The following is a 17,510-nucleotide window of genomic DNA, read 5'->3' on the forward strand; positions in this document are numbered from 1 at the left end:
CATTGCCATTGCTGATCTTATCTCACCAGTAGGGGAGCCTGTCCGAAGTTCTCCGTCCACGCTGGCTGTGAGAGCCCCAAAATAACCTGAAAGGCTTGGGGAATTTGCGGTGCAGCGCGCCTTACTCGCACCAAACAGCTGAACCACCATTATTGTTGCGTTGGCTGGAAAGGATGCATATTTACGAGGTACTCCGTACCAAGCGCGGCGCTGCGTCCAGTATCTCGCCATGTGTTTCAGCGAAGCTGAAGCAGTCCGCTGCTGGAACAAGTAATTACTTGGCACCTCCCTATGTCTTCAGCAACTCGGCTCTGAAAAGATGGGCTCCTCACATTTGCTCACATCTATGGCCACATAAAAGAGAATGCCTTTCCCCACATTGAGATGCTCATCAGACCACCACACTCCCTCGCATCCGTCGAGTTTTTCCTTTACCAGCGCCTCTATCACTATTTGGATTACAAGCCGTTCCCTTTATTCTTTTTGGCGCCACTGATCATTTCGTATCGCTTATTTGATTTAGAGCGTTGGCTCCCGCTATGCTTTCTTCTATTTTCTTTCTTTCTGCTCTCTTTTCAACAGCCTGGAGCTGTCCCGAGCATGACAATTATCATTCACATCCTCATCTGGGTCGAAGACAAGTCCGAGTCGACAAAGGCCGGGTGCCAAAAGACTGGAACTATGCTCTTTCTTTCGACTGGGCTACAATCAAGCCTGGTAAACTCGGACTTACCCCCCACCCCTTCCTCCCCCAGCCTTGCTGACGCTCTTGCAGAATACCACCTGTGTCAATCTGGCACACATCAATCGCCCATCAACATTGTCGAAAAGGAACTTTCTCAACATCACAAGCCTACCTTTGAGGGGTACGCAAAGGATATCACTATTCCAGGCAACTTCTTCAACTGGGAATTCGCGCCAGCCTGGACACCTCATCACCCGGAAGGAGTGGTCACCGCACTCCCTAGCATGAAATTCGATGACCAGGAGGTTTACATGATTGGATGGCACATCCACGCCCCTTCCGAACACCTGATCGCGGGCAAGCGGAGCCGTGCGGAAATCCATCTCGTTCATGTCACCGAGGAAGAGCACGAAGCTGCTGTCATTGGCATTCGGGTAGCCGTGGGTGATAGGGAATCCGCATTTTTCAAGCAGCTTGGTCCGATGATCCATTACAATGACACGGCGCAGCTCGAGGGCTTGCCCGTCAATATGCGTCTTGCTATCGATGAGGTCGGCGGTGTCGAAGAGTTTTGGACTTACAAGGGCAGCTTAACCACGCCGCCTTGTAGCGAGGGTTTGCGATGGTTCCTCCCCAAGCAGGAGCTGATTGTTAGTGAGCAGCAGATGGTTGAGATCCTGGCTGCCAGTCGATTCTCCCATCGAGTCGAGCAACAGGTCTGGCTTCATGACGTCAACCTGTGATCGAAGAAATAGTCTGGCGTGTATATGTAACCGCCAAAGGTGTACGGTCTGGCTTGCTCAGAGAAAAGTTGTTGGAGGTTTTTATATTAGATACCGCAGAGCGTGGAGTTATGCTAATTCTGTGTTGACTATTACGTTTGGGGGAACAGGGGCTTTGTGGCCTTTTACACGATCGCTACCGCAGCTTGCACATTCTTGGATAGATTACTCCAAAACTTTCTGGTCTCAAGCTGGGAAGAGCACCGTGTTTGCCTGAAATTGGTCAGACTGTGACTCCATCGGCCCGGAGCCTGATAGTCGTATACACTTGGACATGGATCCGGGGGGTTGAAACTGTATCTTAGAAAAGTATGAATGACGTTGCCATCAGCCATCTGAAAAGAACAGCTTCCCTGGCTACTCCGCCCTCATGCGAAGTCAACTAGCCCGTCTATCTTCTTTCGATGTAGACTCTTGAGAAGATATATACCCGCTCTTCAACCTTCAAATAGCGTCTCTACATCTCTACGGAACTATACACACCCATGAATGTCACGTGGACAGCCTTCTTGCGTCACTGTGATGATGCATCTTGAGTTTCGATTGGTCAGCCTTGTTTCGGCATCCAAAGCGTGATGGGGCCGCATCCGCGACTCGGATGTCGGACACGCAACGTCCCGATCTCCAACGTGTCTCAGTGTCTCAAGCTCCATCTACGACTTCACCCATTCGAAGTCGGGACAGGGCTCAGGATCAAGCATCGAAACTGCTTAGAAATCCAAAGGACATACCACCCGCCAGTTCGAAACCCTCCGTTTTCTCCCTTCATCAAGGACTCGGTCTGGGGAATAGAATGAAGGCCGCCCTGGATCAGGTCTTTGCAAGGGTACGCCGTCACCCAGTTGTTCTAAACCTGCATCCACAAGCCCATCCTCCACAAAACTCCTATGTTCGCCCACTCGCTGTTTCGCAGAGACATATACATATACTAAGCCGTCGCAATTGTTCGTCAATAAAGGTCTTTCAGCTGCAAAGCGCAGTGCAAGGGATGATCTCGCCCTTGTTCTATTCCACCAACACGACATCTTCAAAGCCAGCAACGCCCCAAATCTCTATGGAACACCAAGGCGAAATCGCTCGGGTCCTCGACTACTGGTTCCCCCCTCCGTCACTCGACAGCAATCCAACAGAGAAATGGTTCCGGCCGCCCAATCCCGAAGTCGTCGACGCCGAGATTCGCACCCAGTTCTCGTCCCTCATTGACCAGGCACGCAACGACTCTCTCGACTCCTGGTCCTCGACTCCGCTCGGCTCCCTGGCCCTGATCGTCCTACTCGACCAATTTCCCCGGAACATATACCGCGGCTCAGGCCTCTCGTACTCCTCGGACGCAAAGGCACAGGAGCTGGCCATGATGTCGATCGCGCGTGAATTCGACCGCTCGCCCGAAGTGACTGCCCTCATGGCCATGTTCTTCTACATGCCGCTGATGCACGCCGAGACCCTAGTCCACCAGGTCGCTGGAATTTCTTTGTTCGAAAATCTGGCCGCCCGGTGCCTCGCGGGCTCTTCTTCCCCGTTGGCTTCGCTTCCCGTGTCTCCCGCAGCTGAGGAGGCGGCCAAGTTCGTGCAGGCTTCCTGCAAATTCGCAAAGGCGCACCGCGACGTCATTTTGCGGTTCGGGAGGTTCCCCAGTCGGAACGTGGCGCTGCGCAGGGAGAGCACGCCTGAAGAAGTCGAGTTCTTGAGGCAGAATCCCGGCGGGTTCGTGGTCTCCGGGGCACAGTCCAAGTCGAATCCAAAGTCAAAGTGACACCACAATATGTAAAGCGTGGTGTTGGTTGATTCTTTCTTTAAAAGGCTGCAAGTTGTTGTTTGATCCCGCAGCCCCGTGCGTTGGCAAAATTTGGGGCGAGAATCTCGTTACTTTGTATTCCGAAGGCATGCTTCATTAGCACAGAGGAAAGCTAGAGGTCAAGCGGCTCCTTGGAAACAGAATTTGAGAGCGGAGGATATGCTCCCACCTTTATGTATGTGTATTATTATCGATCGTCTGATGAGACCCTCCCATGGCGTGAGAATCTGTCTGGGCTCCATGTGGTTTTTCTCTTCCATCCCTTCAACATCATCTCTTCTACAGGCCCCAAAATCAAACCGAAGCCCCTATCTTTTTCTTGGGCAGAATAGCAAACACAGTCCCCAACACCGCCAGGGAAATACAAACAACCAGTAAAACCCAATCAAGGATCTTCTCCGCTAACCCGATCTCTTTGCCCTCGGAGCTGAAAATCACCAGATAAAAGCTGACAGGCAGTATGATGCAAATGGTAAAACACAAAGCCGAACCCATGAGGGCCATAATGCTGTCAAAGTCGGGAAATCCAATAGCGATGCCGAGTTGGATAAAGTTGGCCATGATACCGATGAGACCCCGTGCAGCACGGTGCTTGAGTGACCGTTCACTGTATGCACGCGCCTTAGGATCCATCTGGCGAAGGTCGATGTAAAACTTTTTGTTGAGCGTGTCCATTACGGGCCGGTTTGAAAGCGGGATCTTGGTAATGGGGATGATCGCGATAAGAACGACAATGATGACAGATAGGACGTGAGGGTAAGCGGTCGAACGAAGGATGTTAGAGGTCACTTCGTCCCGCACCTTGTCGCCAAACATGAGGTAACCGAGCACAGCCATAGATAGGTCGAGGCCGTAGGTGAAGAAGTAGGTGTACTTCAAAGCGCGCCCGTATTTATATGGATGTCGCATGTCCTTGTATATCGCCGGGAAGACGCTGTGACCTCCCCATGGCGCCATGAACAAACCCAGACTGAGCGGAACAGTTCTCCAGTCTTCGGGGAAGGCATATGTTTTGGCCACATCCCTCAGGGAACCAGGAGCCCGAGGTTGGATGAGGCCATCAGCAAAGACAATGATGATGATGCCAAGACAGCAGAAAATGCCGATGACGCTGGTGACACTCAGGGTTTTGAATGGAACAAAGTTCAATGGAATCAGGCCAATTGCAATAAGAACCTTCCATTCGGTCACAGAGAAAGCAGGTACCAGAGAATTCATGCTGTCAGCAAACAGAATGATCAGGGCGACATTTGCGGCTGTCAACTCCAAGATGAACAATGCTTCAACAAAGTGTCTGCCCCAAGTATCAAACGCCAAATAAGCGATGTCTCCGTAAGTAGTTGAGCCGGTGTTTGAGTCCAGGCATTTGGCTAACAGTGTAGCCGTGTACGAGGTACCGATGGCCGCAAGAGTCAAGAACGAGAGACCGATCACCCATCCAGAGTATCTGATACCTAGCGGGAGAGCCAGAATACCAACCCCTATCAAGACATTCGTCGAGTTGAAGACGGTCATGGGAACGGTTGACTCGCCTACTATCCGCTCCATGACCTCACCGTCAGGTAGAATCTCCCGTTCAAGGTGTCGATGAGGTTCTTCCTTGAATGCCTCAGGTTCTTCCCGTGCTCGCCTGCTAGCTTCTTCCTGTTCCATAATAAGGATAGATGCTCGGTGCCTAGCAGACGCTGTCAACTTGGAGGAGATACTTCCATAGCTTGTTCCCAGCTCATGCGGGAGCAACGACCCTGAGACGAGAGAGCCTGTAGTGGATTTGAACGTTTGCCGACTCTCAACAGGTAGGAGAGCTGATTCTTCGGTCGGCTCCTGGTTGCCCGGAGCATGCTCATCGTACACGGCAGAATCACTCTGCCCCCCAAAATCGTAGTCTTGAAGCTGCTGTCTCAGAAGGGATCTGTTCGGGGCTGCTGTGCTCTGTTCAGGACTAGCTGCAGTCACCAGAGCAGCCTCCTGATCTGGTTCTGAGAGGCTGACCGAGTTCCTCCGCACTGGTGTAATCTCACGAAATCCAGCAGCTCTTTGGAACGACCTTGCAAATCTGTCGATACTGTTGGGTCCACCCATCTGCATGAAGTTGTCAATTCTCTTGCCAAAAGAAGATCTCCGCCGCAAGCCGCCGTGCTCTTCACCTTCCGCATGCATTGGAGGGATATAATGTACGGCGGGGGTAGACGAGGAGAGGGTGTTTTGCTGCTCATCTTCAGGCACAGACTCGAGGGAACCGAATGAGGATGCACGACCACGCTCGTAGGCGTCCCAACTTGTAGGATGCTGTCTGGCTTTCGCGCTCATGGTGGGCAAAGGCAAGGAGATTGAGAGGCGACAGAGATGACGTTAAGGGTCTGGATTAACAAATCTGTCGAGTCAAAACATGTCTGGAGAAGCTAGAGAGATACTGGAGATACACAGTAAACAGACAAACAATCCACAAGACCTCCCAGGCTCAGATAATAGTACAATGAATTCATCAAGCAAGGGAATATTTGAACCAAAGAGAAAGGGAAATTTTCCTTGGACCTCGAGGGATATGAACTCTACTCGGAATCATGAGCTAGTGGTAATAGATCATGGAAACAATCATTGTTAACCGACGATAACCAGCAGTGGCGAAACCCAAGGAAGCTGGTTGTGATAGTCGAGTGGGCAAAGTGGAGCAGATTTGCAGCTTGGTGGCGGCGGGGGAAGTTTTCTGCTCGATAACGAAAAAGGGAGAGCGCATCCACGTGACTCGCTCGGCTGATTGCGCCGGCCTTGACTCGCAGCGCCTGGAAGAATCCCAAACTGCACCCGCAGCGGTTGGGAGTTGTGGTAGCAATGCCTAATTAGTGCCAGCGCAGCACAGCCCGCCGCCCACCACCCTTTCGACGAAGAAACCTCATGAAAGTCTCGAACTCATTTCAGCGCCACCGTGATTTTCTCCATCGTCATAGACTGTGATTTCCACACTCTCCTTCACCTTTGTCTCCGTTTTCCTTCCTGCACTTCTGCTTCCTCCTCCATTACCAGCAGGCCGTCTCTGCTCGGGCCCCGCCGCAAAAATGAGCGCACCTCAACAGAACGAAGCAGAAAAGAACATCGAGATTTGGAAGGTCAAGAAACTCATCAAACGCCTCGAAGCCGCCAGAGGTAATGGCACCTCCATGATCTCCCTTATTATCCGTAAGTCACACCCCCTCTCACACCCCCTCAAGACCCTAGTTCTTGTGGCTCATTGCTAACTCGTGTATAGCACCTAAGGATCAGGTCTCTCGCGCTGCCAAAATGTTGGCTGAAGAATTCGGTACCGCCTCTAACATCAAGTCTCGAGTCAATCGCCTTTCGGTCCTTTCGGCCATCACTTCCACCCAGCAGCGCCTGAAGCTGTATTCCAAGGTCCCCCCAAATGGCTTGGTGGTGTACTGCGGTGAAATTATCACCTCGGAGGGGAAAGAGAGAAAGATCAACATAGACTTTGAGCCTTTCAAGCCTATCAACACCTCCCTCTACCTCTGCGACAACAAATTTCACACCGAGGCCCTGAGCGAACTTCTCGAATCTGATCAGAAATTTGGCTTCATCGTCATGGATGGCAACGGCGCCCTCTTTGGGACCTTGAGTGGCAACACCAGAGAAGTTGTCCACAAATTCTCTGTTGATCTTCCCAAGAAGCATGGTCGAGGTGGTCAATCTGCCCTTCGTTTCGCTCGTCTTAGAGAAGAAAAGCGTCATAACTATGTGCGAAAAGTTGCAGAGTTGGCCGTCCAGAACTTCATCACAAACGACAAAGTGAACGTTGCCGGCCTCGTCCTTGCTGGATCAGCAGACTTCAAAAACGACTTGAATCAGTCCGACATGTTCGACGCACGTCTTCAATCCAAGGTTATCAAGGTGGTTGATGTCTCTTACGGTGGTGAAAATGGGTTCAACCAAGCTATCGATCTTGCGTCCGAGACCCTCGGCAATGTCAAATTCATTCAAGAGAAGAAACTGATCGGCAAATACTTCGAGGAAATCAGTCAAGACAGCGGCCGCGTCTGCTACGGTGTCGAAGACACCTTGAAAGCCCTGGAATTAGGCGCGGCTGAGACACTGATTGTCTACGAGAACCTCGACGTCACTCGCTGGGTTTTGAAGGCCTCGGATGGCTCGGAGAGGATATTGCACACCACCAAGGCTCAAGAAGCCAACCGCGAACAGTTCATGGACAAAGATACTGGTCAAGAAATGGAGGTTGTCGACCAAGGTTCGTTTCTTGAATGGCTTGCCGAGAAGTATAAGGACTTTGGCGCCACCTTGGAGTTCGTTTCAGACCGCTCCAGCGAGGGTAATCAATTTGTGAAGGGATTTGGTGGTATTGGCGCCATTTTGCGCTACAAGGTCAACTTTGAACAGTTGGTTGACGGTGACGACGAAGACGAATTTTATGATGATTGACAATTCAACGACCTCGCAGTAGAGCGCGAGGAGCATCCATCTCCAGGCTTTGTTCAACAACAAGACAATTTTGTTGAAGGCAGCTTGACGGCAACTCCGCGCTCGCCTGGGCGTCCTAGTGACGCGACTCAGTCCCAGCAGCAAGGGACGCATTTAGATGGTGCGGAGATCAATGGCAAGCCACAATTCACGCGACTGGACAAGTTAGGCACCAGAGACAGTGGCTTCACGCGCGCTGAGCGAGCAATGAAGCCGCCAGCAAGGCAGACCCTCGACTTACGCCACGGTAAGCCATCCTGTGCTATCCACTCGTGGAAAACGTAACATCTTCCTGACTCTTTGAGTGCTCGCAGGACGTTCCAGCCTTCGGAACTTGGTAATGGTCTGAATTGACGCCGGCATTCAGGTCGAGAAGTCCCTGTCATCTTCTTAAATGCCTGGCACGTGAAAACTTCGATGAAGTTCTAGAGATGCAGGGACTGGATCTGATGTAAGCCCAATATTACAAACGGTGCCATCGACGGCCGCGTATGTCGACAGACAAGCAAGGATTTCTTCTTGAATTTGCCCCGGAAGGGGAATGCTGGGATGGATCTGAGATCCAAGAAGCTCTTGACCAACTCCCATAGCAAGGGAACCCCAACACTCTTCGATGTTGACTCTATATTCGATTGAGCCAGTCATTCGTTGCAACATCAAGCTCAACTCTTGTTCAGTCCTTACCTGAGGTTCGCTCGCATTCACCATCTTCGTTGTGCCAGCCGTCAACGAGTTGCTTGCTCTATTCAACTAGAGTGAAGCCTAATATTCAGAGACCCTCGGGCATCTGCAACAGCACGTAGCTGACCTGGGCCACGCAGGCTTTGTTGTGTGCAAGCAAATTTGAGATAGTCACTCCCTCCCATGACCTGCTCATAAGGTTTTCAATGCGATTTACTTCAGTCCGATTCAGTTCCGCTCCATCACCTCTACCTTTTTGCTTCGTCTTCTTGCTGGCCTCTAGGCAATTGGTCCACGAACCTCCCCAGATATCTCAAAGTCTCAGTAAACTTGCGCAGTTCCCCAAGCATCTTCAGGAGATTAGCTTCCCCTCTGTTGTTTTCCTGTCCATCCTGTGACTCGTCCCAAGCCTCCTCACACTCCACAAAGAACACATACTGCCAGTTCCGCGTCCTGCTGGGCCGGGTGTCAATGCTCGTCAGGTTAAAACCGTAACGTTTAAAGACCGCCAGTGCGTCGGCCAGACTGCCTGGTTGGGAGTGGGGTATAGTGAACGATATGAGGGACTTGTATCTTAAATCGTTAACAGGGTTCCTGTGCTGAAAAAAAGACGTGTGAAAACTTTCAGACTGTATTTGATGCTTTCGGTTCCGCACGATAAGGAATCTCGTCGTGTTCGACCCGGGCTCGTCCTCGATATTCTCCGCTAAGCACAGTAGATGATGTTTTTGGCCGGCGAGTTTCGGGCTGATCGAAGCACTAATTCCGTCGGTGGCCTTAGGCTTGCTAGTCTGGGTCTGTGAGTGAGATTCGCGGGCCACCAGCTGAGCAGCGGCAGAGGTACTTCCCACGTCAATCCGCTCTACGATATTCGGAGGGAAATGTTTAGATAAATAACGGTGACACTGGCCCCAGACTTGTGGATGAGTGTAGAGCGTCCGGATTGCGCTCATCAACCTATCATTGTCCTCGGCTAACTGTTCTGGGACCCGTGAAGAAGCCGAGACCGGTCCTGAAGGAGGCGAGACGAACAAGCAGTGATGTACAGGAAGATAGTATTCCGCGCAGACTTCCAAGTCAGGGTAGAGCGTTGGGGAGTGGCCGCACCGAGCCAGCAAGTCGAGGACTTGGACAACGGACCCGTTGGTGCTGTTTTCGATCGGAACAACGGCGAAGTCATAATATATGGCCTGTTCAGATGACGGGGTTGACTGAAGAGCCGAGAATATAGTCGAGAAGGAGGGGAGAGGGTGTAAAGAGACGACATGCCCAGACGAGGAATTTTGAAAGACTTCAATGGCTGCTTGGTGGGAAAACGAAGCTTCGGGGCCTAGGTAGGCGACAGTTAGAGTGGTGGTATGGCCATATTTCGCCATTTTGAATCTTTTACTTTCTTCCTTGGTCGCCAGAAGGCGTCTTGGGTGGCAGTGGAGAGAGAGGTTATAAAATATACAGGATAGATGGATTTGTACCATCCATTTCTCGGGCACGTGTCAGCCCAGTTTTGCATTTACAGTAGCCCACCAAAGATCCCGCCATGGAAATCTGTAAGAGGTAATACGGGGAATCATTCGGCCGTGACGTGACACTACTCCACTATTACCACAACACCCAATATTATTAACACCCAGAGCTCCCAGAGACCTCCTTTTGCAGTGCATTTCTCAGAGACCTCTCACCTTCCGAACTTTTCCATGTAGAGCTAGTGACTAATACAGCTGCTCGTCAATAAGACATCTCTCATCCTATTTCTACTTAGTCTACCCTATTGTCTTGAAAGGCAGGCCATGACCAACGTACCTGCCTCCTTGGAAAAGACCGCTCGTCTCAGAGACTTCCAGAATGACAGTCTGAACCAGACGGGAAGTCGAGACTTATCAGAATGCCACGACAGTGCCTTTCTCATATGTGTGCGGAATCTACCCTCTCTCGCGTTTTACGGCCTCCGAGTTTGTCTTCTTTCCTTGATTCTTTGCCCCCACCACGAGCAACATCAATATCATGCCTCATCAGTCAATTAGAAGATCCTTGGGTTTTACACCCCTTGGCCTCTACAGGGAATACTGGCACCTACACCGTCACAATATTCAGCGCGAGAAATGCAATGTCATTCTCAAAGCGCAGAAAGCTCTGACCTGTGAGTTGTCAGAGGAGTCCTCGTCCTCGCCCTGCCAGACCGCGTCCACGCATTCATCCACCTCGACCAGAAGACGGCCCTAATACGGCGATTGCTTGAAAGGGTGCACGCCACCAGGGCAGCCAGTCCACGTCCCGTGAAGCCCAGCTACGACCTGACAGAACACCACGGAATTTGATCGTCGGCAAGATATACCCGCCAGAGAAGTCCAAAGTCTTTACCGCCATGCCCGACGGCCTGAAGCTCCTCGAACCTCTATCCAAGTGCCGTATTGAACTTATGCGTAACTTCCAAGACTATCTGGGATAGCGCCCCAAGTCGTCACTGGAGCAGACGGGTCTCCAAAATGGCATTCTCAAGGGCCTACAACTGCCAATTGACTCCTCGCCTCAGGGATTTCCCCCACCTGATACCCACGATCAGCAACGCTTTGTTCCCATCCAGCGTTGCGCCGGATGCAACTGCGAAGAATCGTTCTATCCACGACACCGTCTTCGAATCTTTTCTATACGCCTAACCCACAGAAGAGAGCAGAGGCGGCGAGGTGGGCTGCTGAAAGGCGAGCCAACGATGAGGAATATTCTTCGGTCGCTGCGTCCGCTGCTACTACTGCTGCTGTGAGTGCAGCAGCCGTCGGGTGTACAGCAGGTTGTTGAGCACCCTAAAATCCCTGCACGGATTGTGTCAACGAGGGATGTGTGAGTGTGGGTTCTTCGCTTGATCGAAGCCCACAGGCATGGGAGGAAAGGGAAGTAGGCGAGTGAGATGGTTGCCATATGACAGCCTCGAAGGAGTGGCCAAACCCTGTCTTTCCCTACCTCGCTATGGGTAGCCTTAATTCTATTATCATATCCATACCATCTTTCTAGTCCAAGCCCCTTTTCTCTGCTCTTCTTCCAATGACACTCGCCCAGAGAAGTGCTCAATGAAAATGAATACAGCATAGCATCAGGCTGTTAAAATATTCGGGGCTGCACAAGACGTCCTCACTCTCCCTCGTCGGTTCAATGCCTTCAAATCTGATGCAGACGTAATCTCTCTTGCATCAGATCGGGTCAGTCTCCCTCCTCAACCACTTCGTGGTTCTCTCGTCCTTGTCAAAAAACCCACTGGTCTTCTCCCACACCTCGTGATGATACGCATTCAACCACGCTCTCTCCTCCGGGTCCAAGAGACTCGGATCAATCAATTTCCTGCACATGGGCACCATAGTCACATGTTCAAACCCGATCCAAGGCTTATCTCCAAACTTGTGATTCGTCTTGGCCTCGCAAGCCATGATCATGTTCTCGATCCGGATCCCGAAGTTTCCGTCTTCATAATATCCCGGCTCGTCGGAGATGACGTTGCCGATACTAAGCGAGACTTCGGAGTATGCGGCGCGCGTGCCAATTCCGATAGGGCCTTCGTGGACGTTAAGGTAAGAACCCACTCCGTGACCAGTGCCATGGCGGTAGTCGAGTCCCTCACGCCACAGATGTTGGCGAGCGAACGCGTCGATGGCAAATCCTGTCGTGCCTTTGGGAAAGACGGCGCGGTCCAGAGCAATGACCCCTTTGAGCACCAGAGTGTATGCTTTGATCTCCATATCACTTGGGGTACCGAAATGTAAAGTCCTCGTCGTGTCGGTGGTGCCATCGAGGTATTGAGCCCCCGAATCACACAGGTATACAGCTCTTACATCAATTGTTGAACAATTCCCCCTCTCTGGCGAGTAGTGTATCACGGCGGCGTTGGGTCCTGTCGCCGAGATAGTGTCAAAAGATAGCCCGACGAAATGCTCCCCTTTTGACCTGATCGCCTCGAGCTTGTCAGCAGCCTGGACTTCATCAACCCATGATCCACTGTGTAGTTCTTCTTCCAGCCAGGCAAAGTATTCACTAAGCGCAGCACCATCGCGGATGTGGCATTGTCGCATCCCCTCAAGTTCAGTGGGATTCTTGATAGCCTTCGCGTCTGCGATAGGACTTCGAGACTCTTCAACCTTGTCTTCACCACCCAAGCCAAGATACAGCGCCCAAGACGATTTATTGGAGAGCAGAAGTCTATTAGGATGGGATTTAGTGACTCCATTGGCCTGAAATTCATTGGCCGCTGCTTCGGCGATGCTCGTGAGATCAGAAAAGAGGTCGTCGTAAGACTTGATTTCCACGGCTCCTTCGAGGTGCTCTCTCACTTCTGACCCGATTTTGGCCGAGTCGATATACAGCGTAGCCGAGTTTGGGGTAACGGCTGCGTAGGAGAAGAACACAGGGTTGTATGGGATATCACTTCCGCGGAGATTGAAAAGCCAAGCGACCTCGTCAAGCATCGAGACAACCATTCCAACAGCCTTCTTCTTCTTCAACTCTTTGCGAAGATCATCGAGTTTCTGTTGGTAAGGCTTTCCAGCATACTTTTCGGAGAGGACAATAACTCTCTCTGCCGGCCTTGGTGGCCTGTCATTCCAGATGTTATCGACGAGATTCTCCGAGACCCCGACCAGTGTTGCATGTGACTTCTTTTTCAATGTCTCACTTAGTTTGCGAGCATCTGCGGCTGTAATTACGGTGGGATCGACGCCGACTGTTTTGCCGCCCTCTGCCTGCTCTGTAGTCCTAATCTCAGCTCAGTCTTGCACAAGTCAACGGAGATGATATTCGCACCATTCCTGCCAGGTGGGGACGTCTTCCATGCCCTGCTTCAACAACAGCCAGTTTTCATCAAGCTGCTTCGAAGCCTGATTGAAATAGCGGCCATCTGTCGACAGAGCTGCTTTCTCGAGAGTAATAACGGCCGTGCCAGCGGATCCAGTGAAACCAGAGATGTATGCCCTCCTCGCGTCGCAAGGTGCAATGTACTCTGACTGGTGACTGTCTTCCGAAGGCACAATGTAGACATCAAGTTTATGTTCACGCATTAGATCGCGCAGCTGCGACAGACGCTTTGTCGTATCCACCTTTTCCATGTCGACCCTTCGTAACGAGCTTGAGAAGGAGAAAGACCGAACTGATTGTGAGGGGGAGAGCGTAGAAGCGAGGGTCTGCGAGCGAGGCGACGTGAGACGCAGCAACGACGGGAGACGCAGGAACGACCAGCGCATTGAAAGGGAGACCCTGTGAAGGTAGAAAGATACAGACACAGCTATCTCAAACGCGGCTCATGTGCCATGTTGCTAGATTCGTTGGTGACATGGCTGGACTGCACTGCGGCCCAGCTGGGCAAGCATGCCGAACTGATCATTTGCCGGCAAGGCTGCAGCCTTGTGATAGTCCGTCAACCCACGTCTTTTACAGGTCTGTCACAAGTTGCTTCCAAATTACTCACCCACCGCACTAAGCTTCATGTTGATATCTTGGGCGCTTGGACAAAGTCAGAAATCCACCTTAATCATACGCCGCCTGCTTCTCCAAATTTCTTGAGGTCGATTGTGCCTGCTCAAGTCATGTTGGAATCGTATGACACGCTGCAAATCTCCACGCAAAGCTTCTACCGGATCTGCTGTCAACCTCGGGCGTGAATCTCTGATCTTCCTCCATTTATTCAGGCCTCGGACCAGCCGCACCTTCCACGATTGAGGCTTCCAGGACCAAGTCCTAATTTTCCGGCAAAGGCCGCATTCTACGTACTTGGATCCGGGTCAACGCATCCTTACCCACTTCATCAAGGACCAGAACCTCCTCTGCTTGGAGCAGAATGTGCTGTTTGAACCTGCCTCATAGAGACCATGGAGCAGCTGATAGTCGAGCTTCATAATCCTTCTAACCAGTCGTCCCCGGAGCGCGTAAATGAGATACAGAAGCAGATCCAGCGGCTCCAGCGCGAGAAGTCAGCATGGCAACTAGCTCTGAACCTGCTTCATCATGGAGAAGCCACCATACGATTTTATGGTGCCTTGACATTGACTATCAAGATCAACGCCGACTGGTAAGTATCTAAGATTTCGTCTATTTTCGCGTCACCAAAGCCGCTAAAGGGATGTCAGGGACCATGATGGTTTGGGGAAGGATGAGGACATGAGAAGCTCCCTGCTTGAAGCGCTAGTGGGCAATTACATACGTTTAGTGAATCTGCCAGATTCAAATTTCGTTCTCCAAAAGCTTGGTTCAACCCTCATCACCTTCTTTGCCAGACGAGATTCAGGCTGGAACCTCCCATTCAGACAGATCTTGGCCTCTTTTTTGAGCAAGAACTATACCCCTGAAGAAAATCTACCGGGTATGGACCAACTGTTGGAAGCCTGCAATGATTGCTCCAACAACGAGCTTAAGGGAGTTCTCATGGTCGCTACAATTATGGCAGAGGACCTGAGCAGTCGCGCTTCCAGCTCTCTAGACGAAGGAAGACTTGATGATCGTGTGGCTGCTAACTGTCTCGATGTATGGCTCCTCTTGAGGTATTGTATAAAGCGGACGATTGGCCAATCGCATGCAGCACTAGCGCCGGAGCAGATACAAATCAATTCTGGAGCTATACTCCAGCTGGTTATGACAGCGATGCCGTATTGGGCCAGCATGATCAAGTACGCAGAGATTACTCGAGCGCGACGAAGTGAAGGAATCGCCAGAGACTGCATCGCGACGACAATCAACTTTCTTGAGGAAGAACCCTATACCGGACCAGTGCTTCAAATGCTCATAGCCCTGGAGAACTCTTCAGCAAAACTCCTTCGAGAGGCTCTACCAAACTTCCCGGCTAGCATTGCCAATTCCCCCAAGGTAAGAGCGATGGTGGATCTCCTTCTTCAGGGAGACTTCATTTCCGACGGCGTGCTTTATGTTGATTTACTCGAGTCAATCATGAGTCACATAGACATCACCAAGCCCGATTTCCTACACAATCATCGATACAACGAAGTGGTCCGAACCTTACAACGACTTCTCTGCTGCGACGGGGTGGCCGTCATTGAGGATCCAGTGTGCCAAATCGTCTTGGAGAAGATTAGTGAAATTGTCGAGGGCTACGCTGACTGGGAAGACGTGAATGATCCCGCCCAGGGGTTTCTCAAGGTTTTGACAGCCAATTCATGCGAGGCCTGTCTCCTTAAGATCAGAATTCCCTCTGAACAAATGTCCAGCGAGACCCACCCCTGGGATGCCGATGACCGAGCAAAATTTCAAGACTTTCGTTACGATGTGCAGGACTTTTTCCAGTCGGCTTTTACTGTGCTTGGGAACGCATTAATTGAGGAAATTGTCAAGAGCATGCTTGGGCAGAGTCAAGCGCTGGACTGGAGCGCCTTTGAAGCCGGAACGTTCAGCCTGATCGCATTCTCCGACACTATGTCATCCGACCCTGACACATACGATGTCCTTATTACTACGATCCTGGACTGCCAAGCATGGAGCTATCTACTTCAGACCGCCAACAATGTTCCGGATCGGGCGTTGCGGACTGCTATTAGATTCATCGCCGAAAACGTGGCATACCTTCAACGACATCCAGACAGACTGGTCTCAATCCTGAATTTCCTCTTCTCCTCGCTGCATTTGCAAGCGTCAACGTCTGCTGCCTCTCGGGCAATATACAACCTATGCGACTCCCACAGAAGGATGCTTAGAGGAGGACTGCCACAGTTCATGGACTCTTTAGCATCCATAGCGGACATTGGCGAGACGGAGAGACACCGGATATACGCTGCTGTCGCCGCCATCATTCAAGCATTACCTGCCGAAGAAGCCAAAGTCCAGCCATTGTCACGACTTCTTGCGCCCATTGGCCACGCACTGACGACCCTGAATGGCAACAATGTCGATAAGAGCGACATCTTGAGAGGCTGCATTGACATTATGCAGACCCTTGCCTCAATTGGCAAAGGTTTGCGTTCCCCGGCAGATGTACCAGTGGACTTAGAAGCCGCGGGCTTGGGCTCTTCAGAATTTTGGACGAGTGGTCCAGGTGCCATCATCCAGCAGAATGTGCTTGTCATGTACCACGCCACTATGCAGAAAGTCCAATCTTGTGTTGAGAATGTGTTTGTCGACGCCTGCTGCGACTTCATCAAATCTGGGTTCACGGAAGAGCACCCATCGCCCTTTAAGTTTCCAGACTCGATCGGGCTTGAGTTAGTTAGTCAGTTCATCAATCTCGACAACCCAAGCATCGACAACGCAATGGCTTGCGCCTCCAGTTTTCTAGCTTCTGTAAACCCGCAGAATCTTCAGGCTAGCGTCAGCGGCCTTTTGTATGCAGTCATTTCTAATCAGCAGCACGTTCTGTCAAACCACCAGGAAACAAAGCAACTCCCAACTAACAATTTCCCTTCCAGTTCACTGGAATTTTTAAGCCGCTTGCTCAACAAATGGCCTGCAATGTGGTTTAGTATGCAAGACAGTCAAGAAACAGCGACCGTATCGGTGGAGTTGGGCTTGGTTGTCATGACAGACCCTGATACGCTTCCGCGTCGTTCAGCGGCAGGATTCTTCGCGGCCTTCGCAGAGGCTAGTGGGTCGGAGACAGGGCTTGACAGCGAAGCGAGTGCGCGGATCAAAGGTGTACTTCAGACATCAGGACCGCGGATTCTCTCACTTGTGCTCCGTCTCCTAGGGGGAGAATGTGCGCGGTCTGAGATCGACAGCCTGACCGAAACACTCAAGAGATTCGTGCAAAAACAATTCATGTTGAGCAAAGCGGTGCTCAGGGTAGCAGTCAAGCAGGAGTCCGGGGTCATGAGCGATAAGGCCCTCAATGCTACGACGTTGGAACAACGCAACCGGTTTGTGGCGCAGGTAGAGGCATTACGAGGCGCCAGGAAGACGGGTGACATTGTGAAGGACTTCTGGATTGCGTGCAGGGGAAGCGGATTTGGATATATCGCTTGACGCTATGCTTTCTGAAAGAGGAGACGTAGAATCTTTGAGATGAAGAATTCAAGCCTTGAGGATCAATACTCAAAGGGGGATTTCAAATCGTTGCCTGATTCCTCTGCAGTATGGAGCAGTAACTGGTACTCCGGACTCGGTACCCTGTACATGCCTCTTG

The 17,510-nt window shown here is 51.3% G+C and overlaps 7 protein-coding genes across 7 annotated transcripts; 4 read left to right on the forward strand and 3 right to left on the reverse strand.

Annotated features, from left to right (window-relative positions):
* Positions 1–600: 600 nt before the first annotated feature.
* Positions 601–1,428, forward strand: Z519_00055 (uncharacterized protein; the record flags this gene model as incomplete). Its single annotated transcript, XM_016757815.1, has 1 exon — positions 601–1,428. The coding sequence occupies one exon, from the start codon at positions 601–603 to the stop codon at positions 1,426–1,428; it is 828 nt and encodes a 275-aa protein (XP_016625064.1).
* A 1,093-nt stretch (positions 1,429–2,521) lies between these two features.
* On the forward strand, positions 2,522–3,220 carry Z519_00056 (uncharacterized protein; the record flags this gene model as incomplete). The annotated part of the gene is made up of 1 exon (XM_016757816.1): positions 2,522–3,220. One exon carries the CDS (start codon positions 2,522–2,524, stop codon positions 3,218–3,220), a length of 699 nt encoding a protein of 232 aa, XP_016625065.1.
* Positions 3,221–3,556: 336 nt separating this feature from the next.
* Positions 3,557–5,572, reverse strand: Z519_00057 (uncharacterized protein; the record flags this gene model as incomplete). Its single annotated transcript, XM_016757817.1, has 1 exon — positions 3,557–5,572. One exon carries the CDS (start codon positions 5,570–5,572, stop codon positions 3,557–3,559), a length of 2,016 nt encoding a protein of 671 aa, XP_016625066.1.
* Positions 5,573–6,318: 746 nt separating this feature from the next.
* Positions 6,319–7,693, forward strand: Z519_00058 (eukaryotic peptide chain release factor subunit 1; the record flags this gene model as incomplete). Its single annotated transcript, XM_016757818.1, has 2 exons — positions 6,319–6,439; positions 6,510–7,693. 2 exons carry the CDS (start codon positions 6,319–6,321, stop codon positions 7,691–7,693), a joined length of 1,305 nt encoding a protein of 434 aa, XP_016625067.1.
* A 968-nt stretch (positions 7,694–8,661) lies between these two features.
* Z519_00059 (uncharacterized protein) lies at positions 8,662–9,789 on the reverse strand (the record flags this gene model as incomplete). Its single annotated transcript, XM_016757819.1, has 1 exon — positions 8,662–9,789. One exon carries the CDS (start codon positions 9,787–9,789, stop codon positions 8,662–8,664), a length of 1,128 nt encoding a protein of 375 aa, XP_016625068.1.
* Positions 9,790–11,595: 1,806 nt separating this feature from the next.
* On the reverse strand, positions 11,596–13,497 carry Z519_00060 (uncharacterized protein; the record flags this gene model as incomplete). Its single annotated transcript, XM_016757820.1, has 2 exons — positions 11,596–13,147; positions 13,196–13,497. The coding sequence occupies 2 exons, from the start codon at positions 13,495–13,497 to the stop codon at positions 11,596–11,598; spliced, it is 1,854 nt and encodes a 617-aa protein (XP_016625069.1).
* Positions 13,498–14,256: 759 nt separating this feature from the next.
* Z519_00061 (uncharacterized protein) lies at positions 14,257–17,350 on the forward strand (the record flags this gene model as incomplete). Its single annotated transcript, XM_016757821.1, has 2 exons — positions 14,257–14,456; positions 14,515–17,350. 2 exons carry the CDS (start codon positions 14,257–14,259, stop codon positions 17,348–17,350), a joined length of 3,036 nt encoding a protein of 1,011 aa, XP_016625070.1.
* Positions 17,351–17,510: the final 160 nt, after the last annotated feature.

Source organism: Cladophialophora bantiana (genome assembly GCF_000835475.1).
Source record: "Cladophialophora bantiana CBS 173.52 unplaced genomic scaffold supercont1.1, whole genome shotgun sequence".
Lineage (NCBI taxonomy): Eukaryota > Fungi > Ascomycota > Eurotiomycetes > Chaetothyriales > Herpotrichiellaceae > Cladophialophora > Cladophialophora bantiana.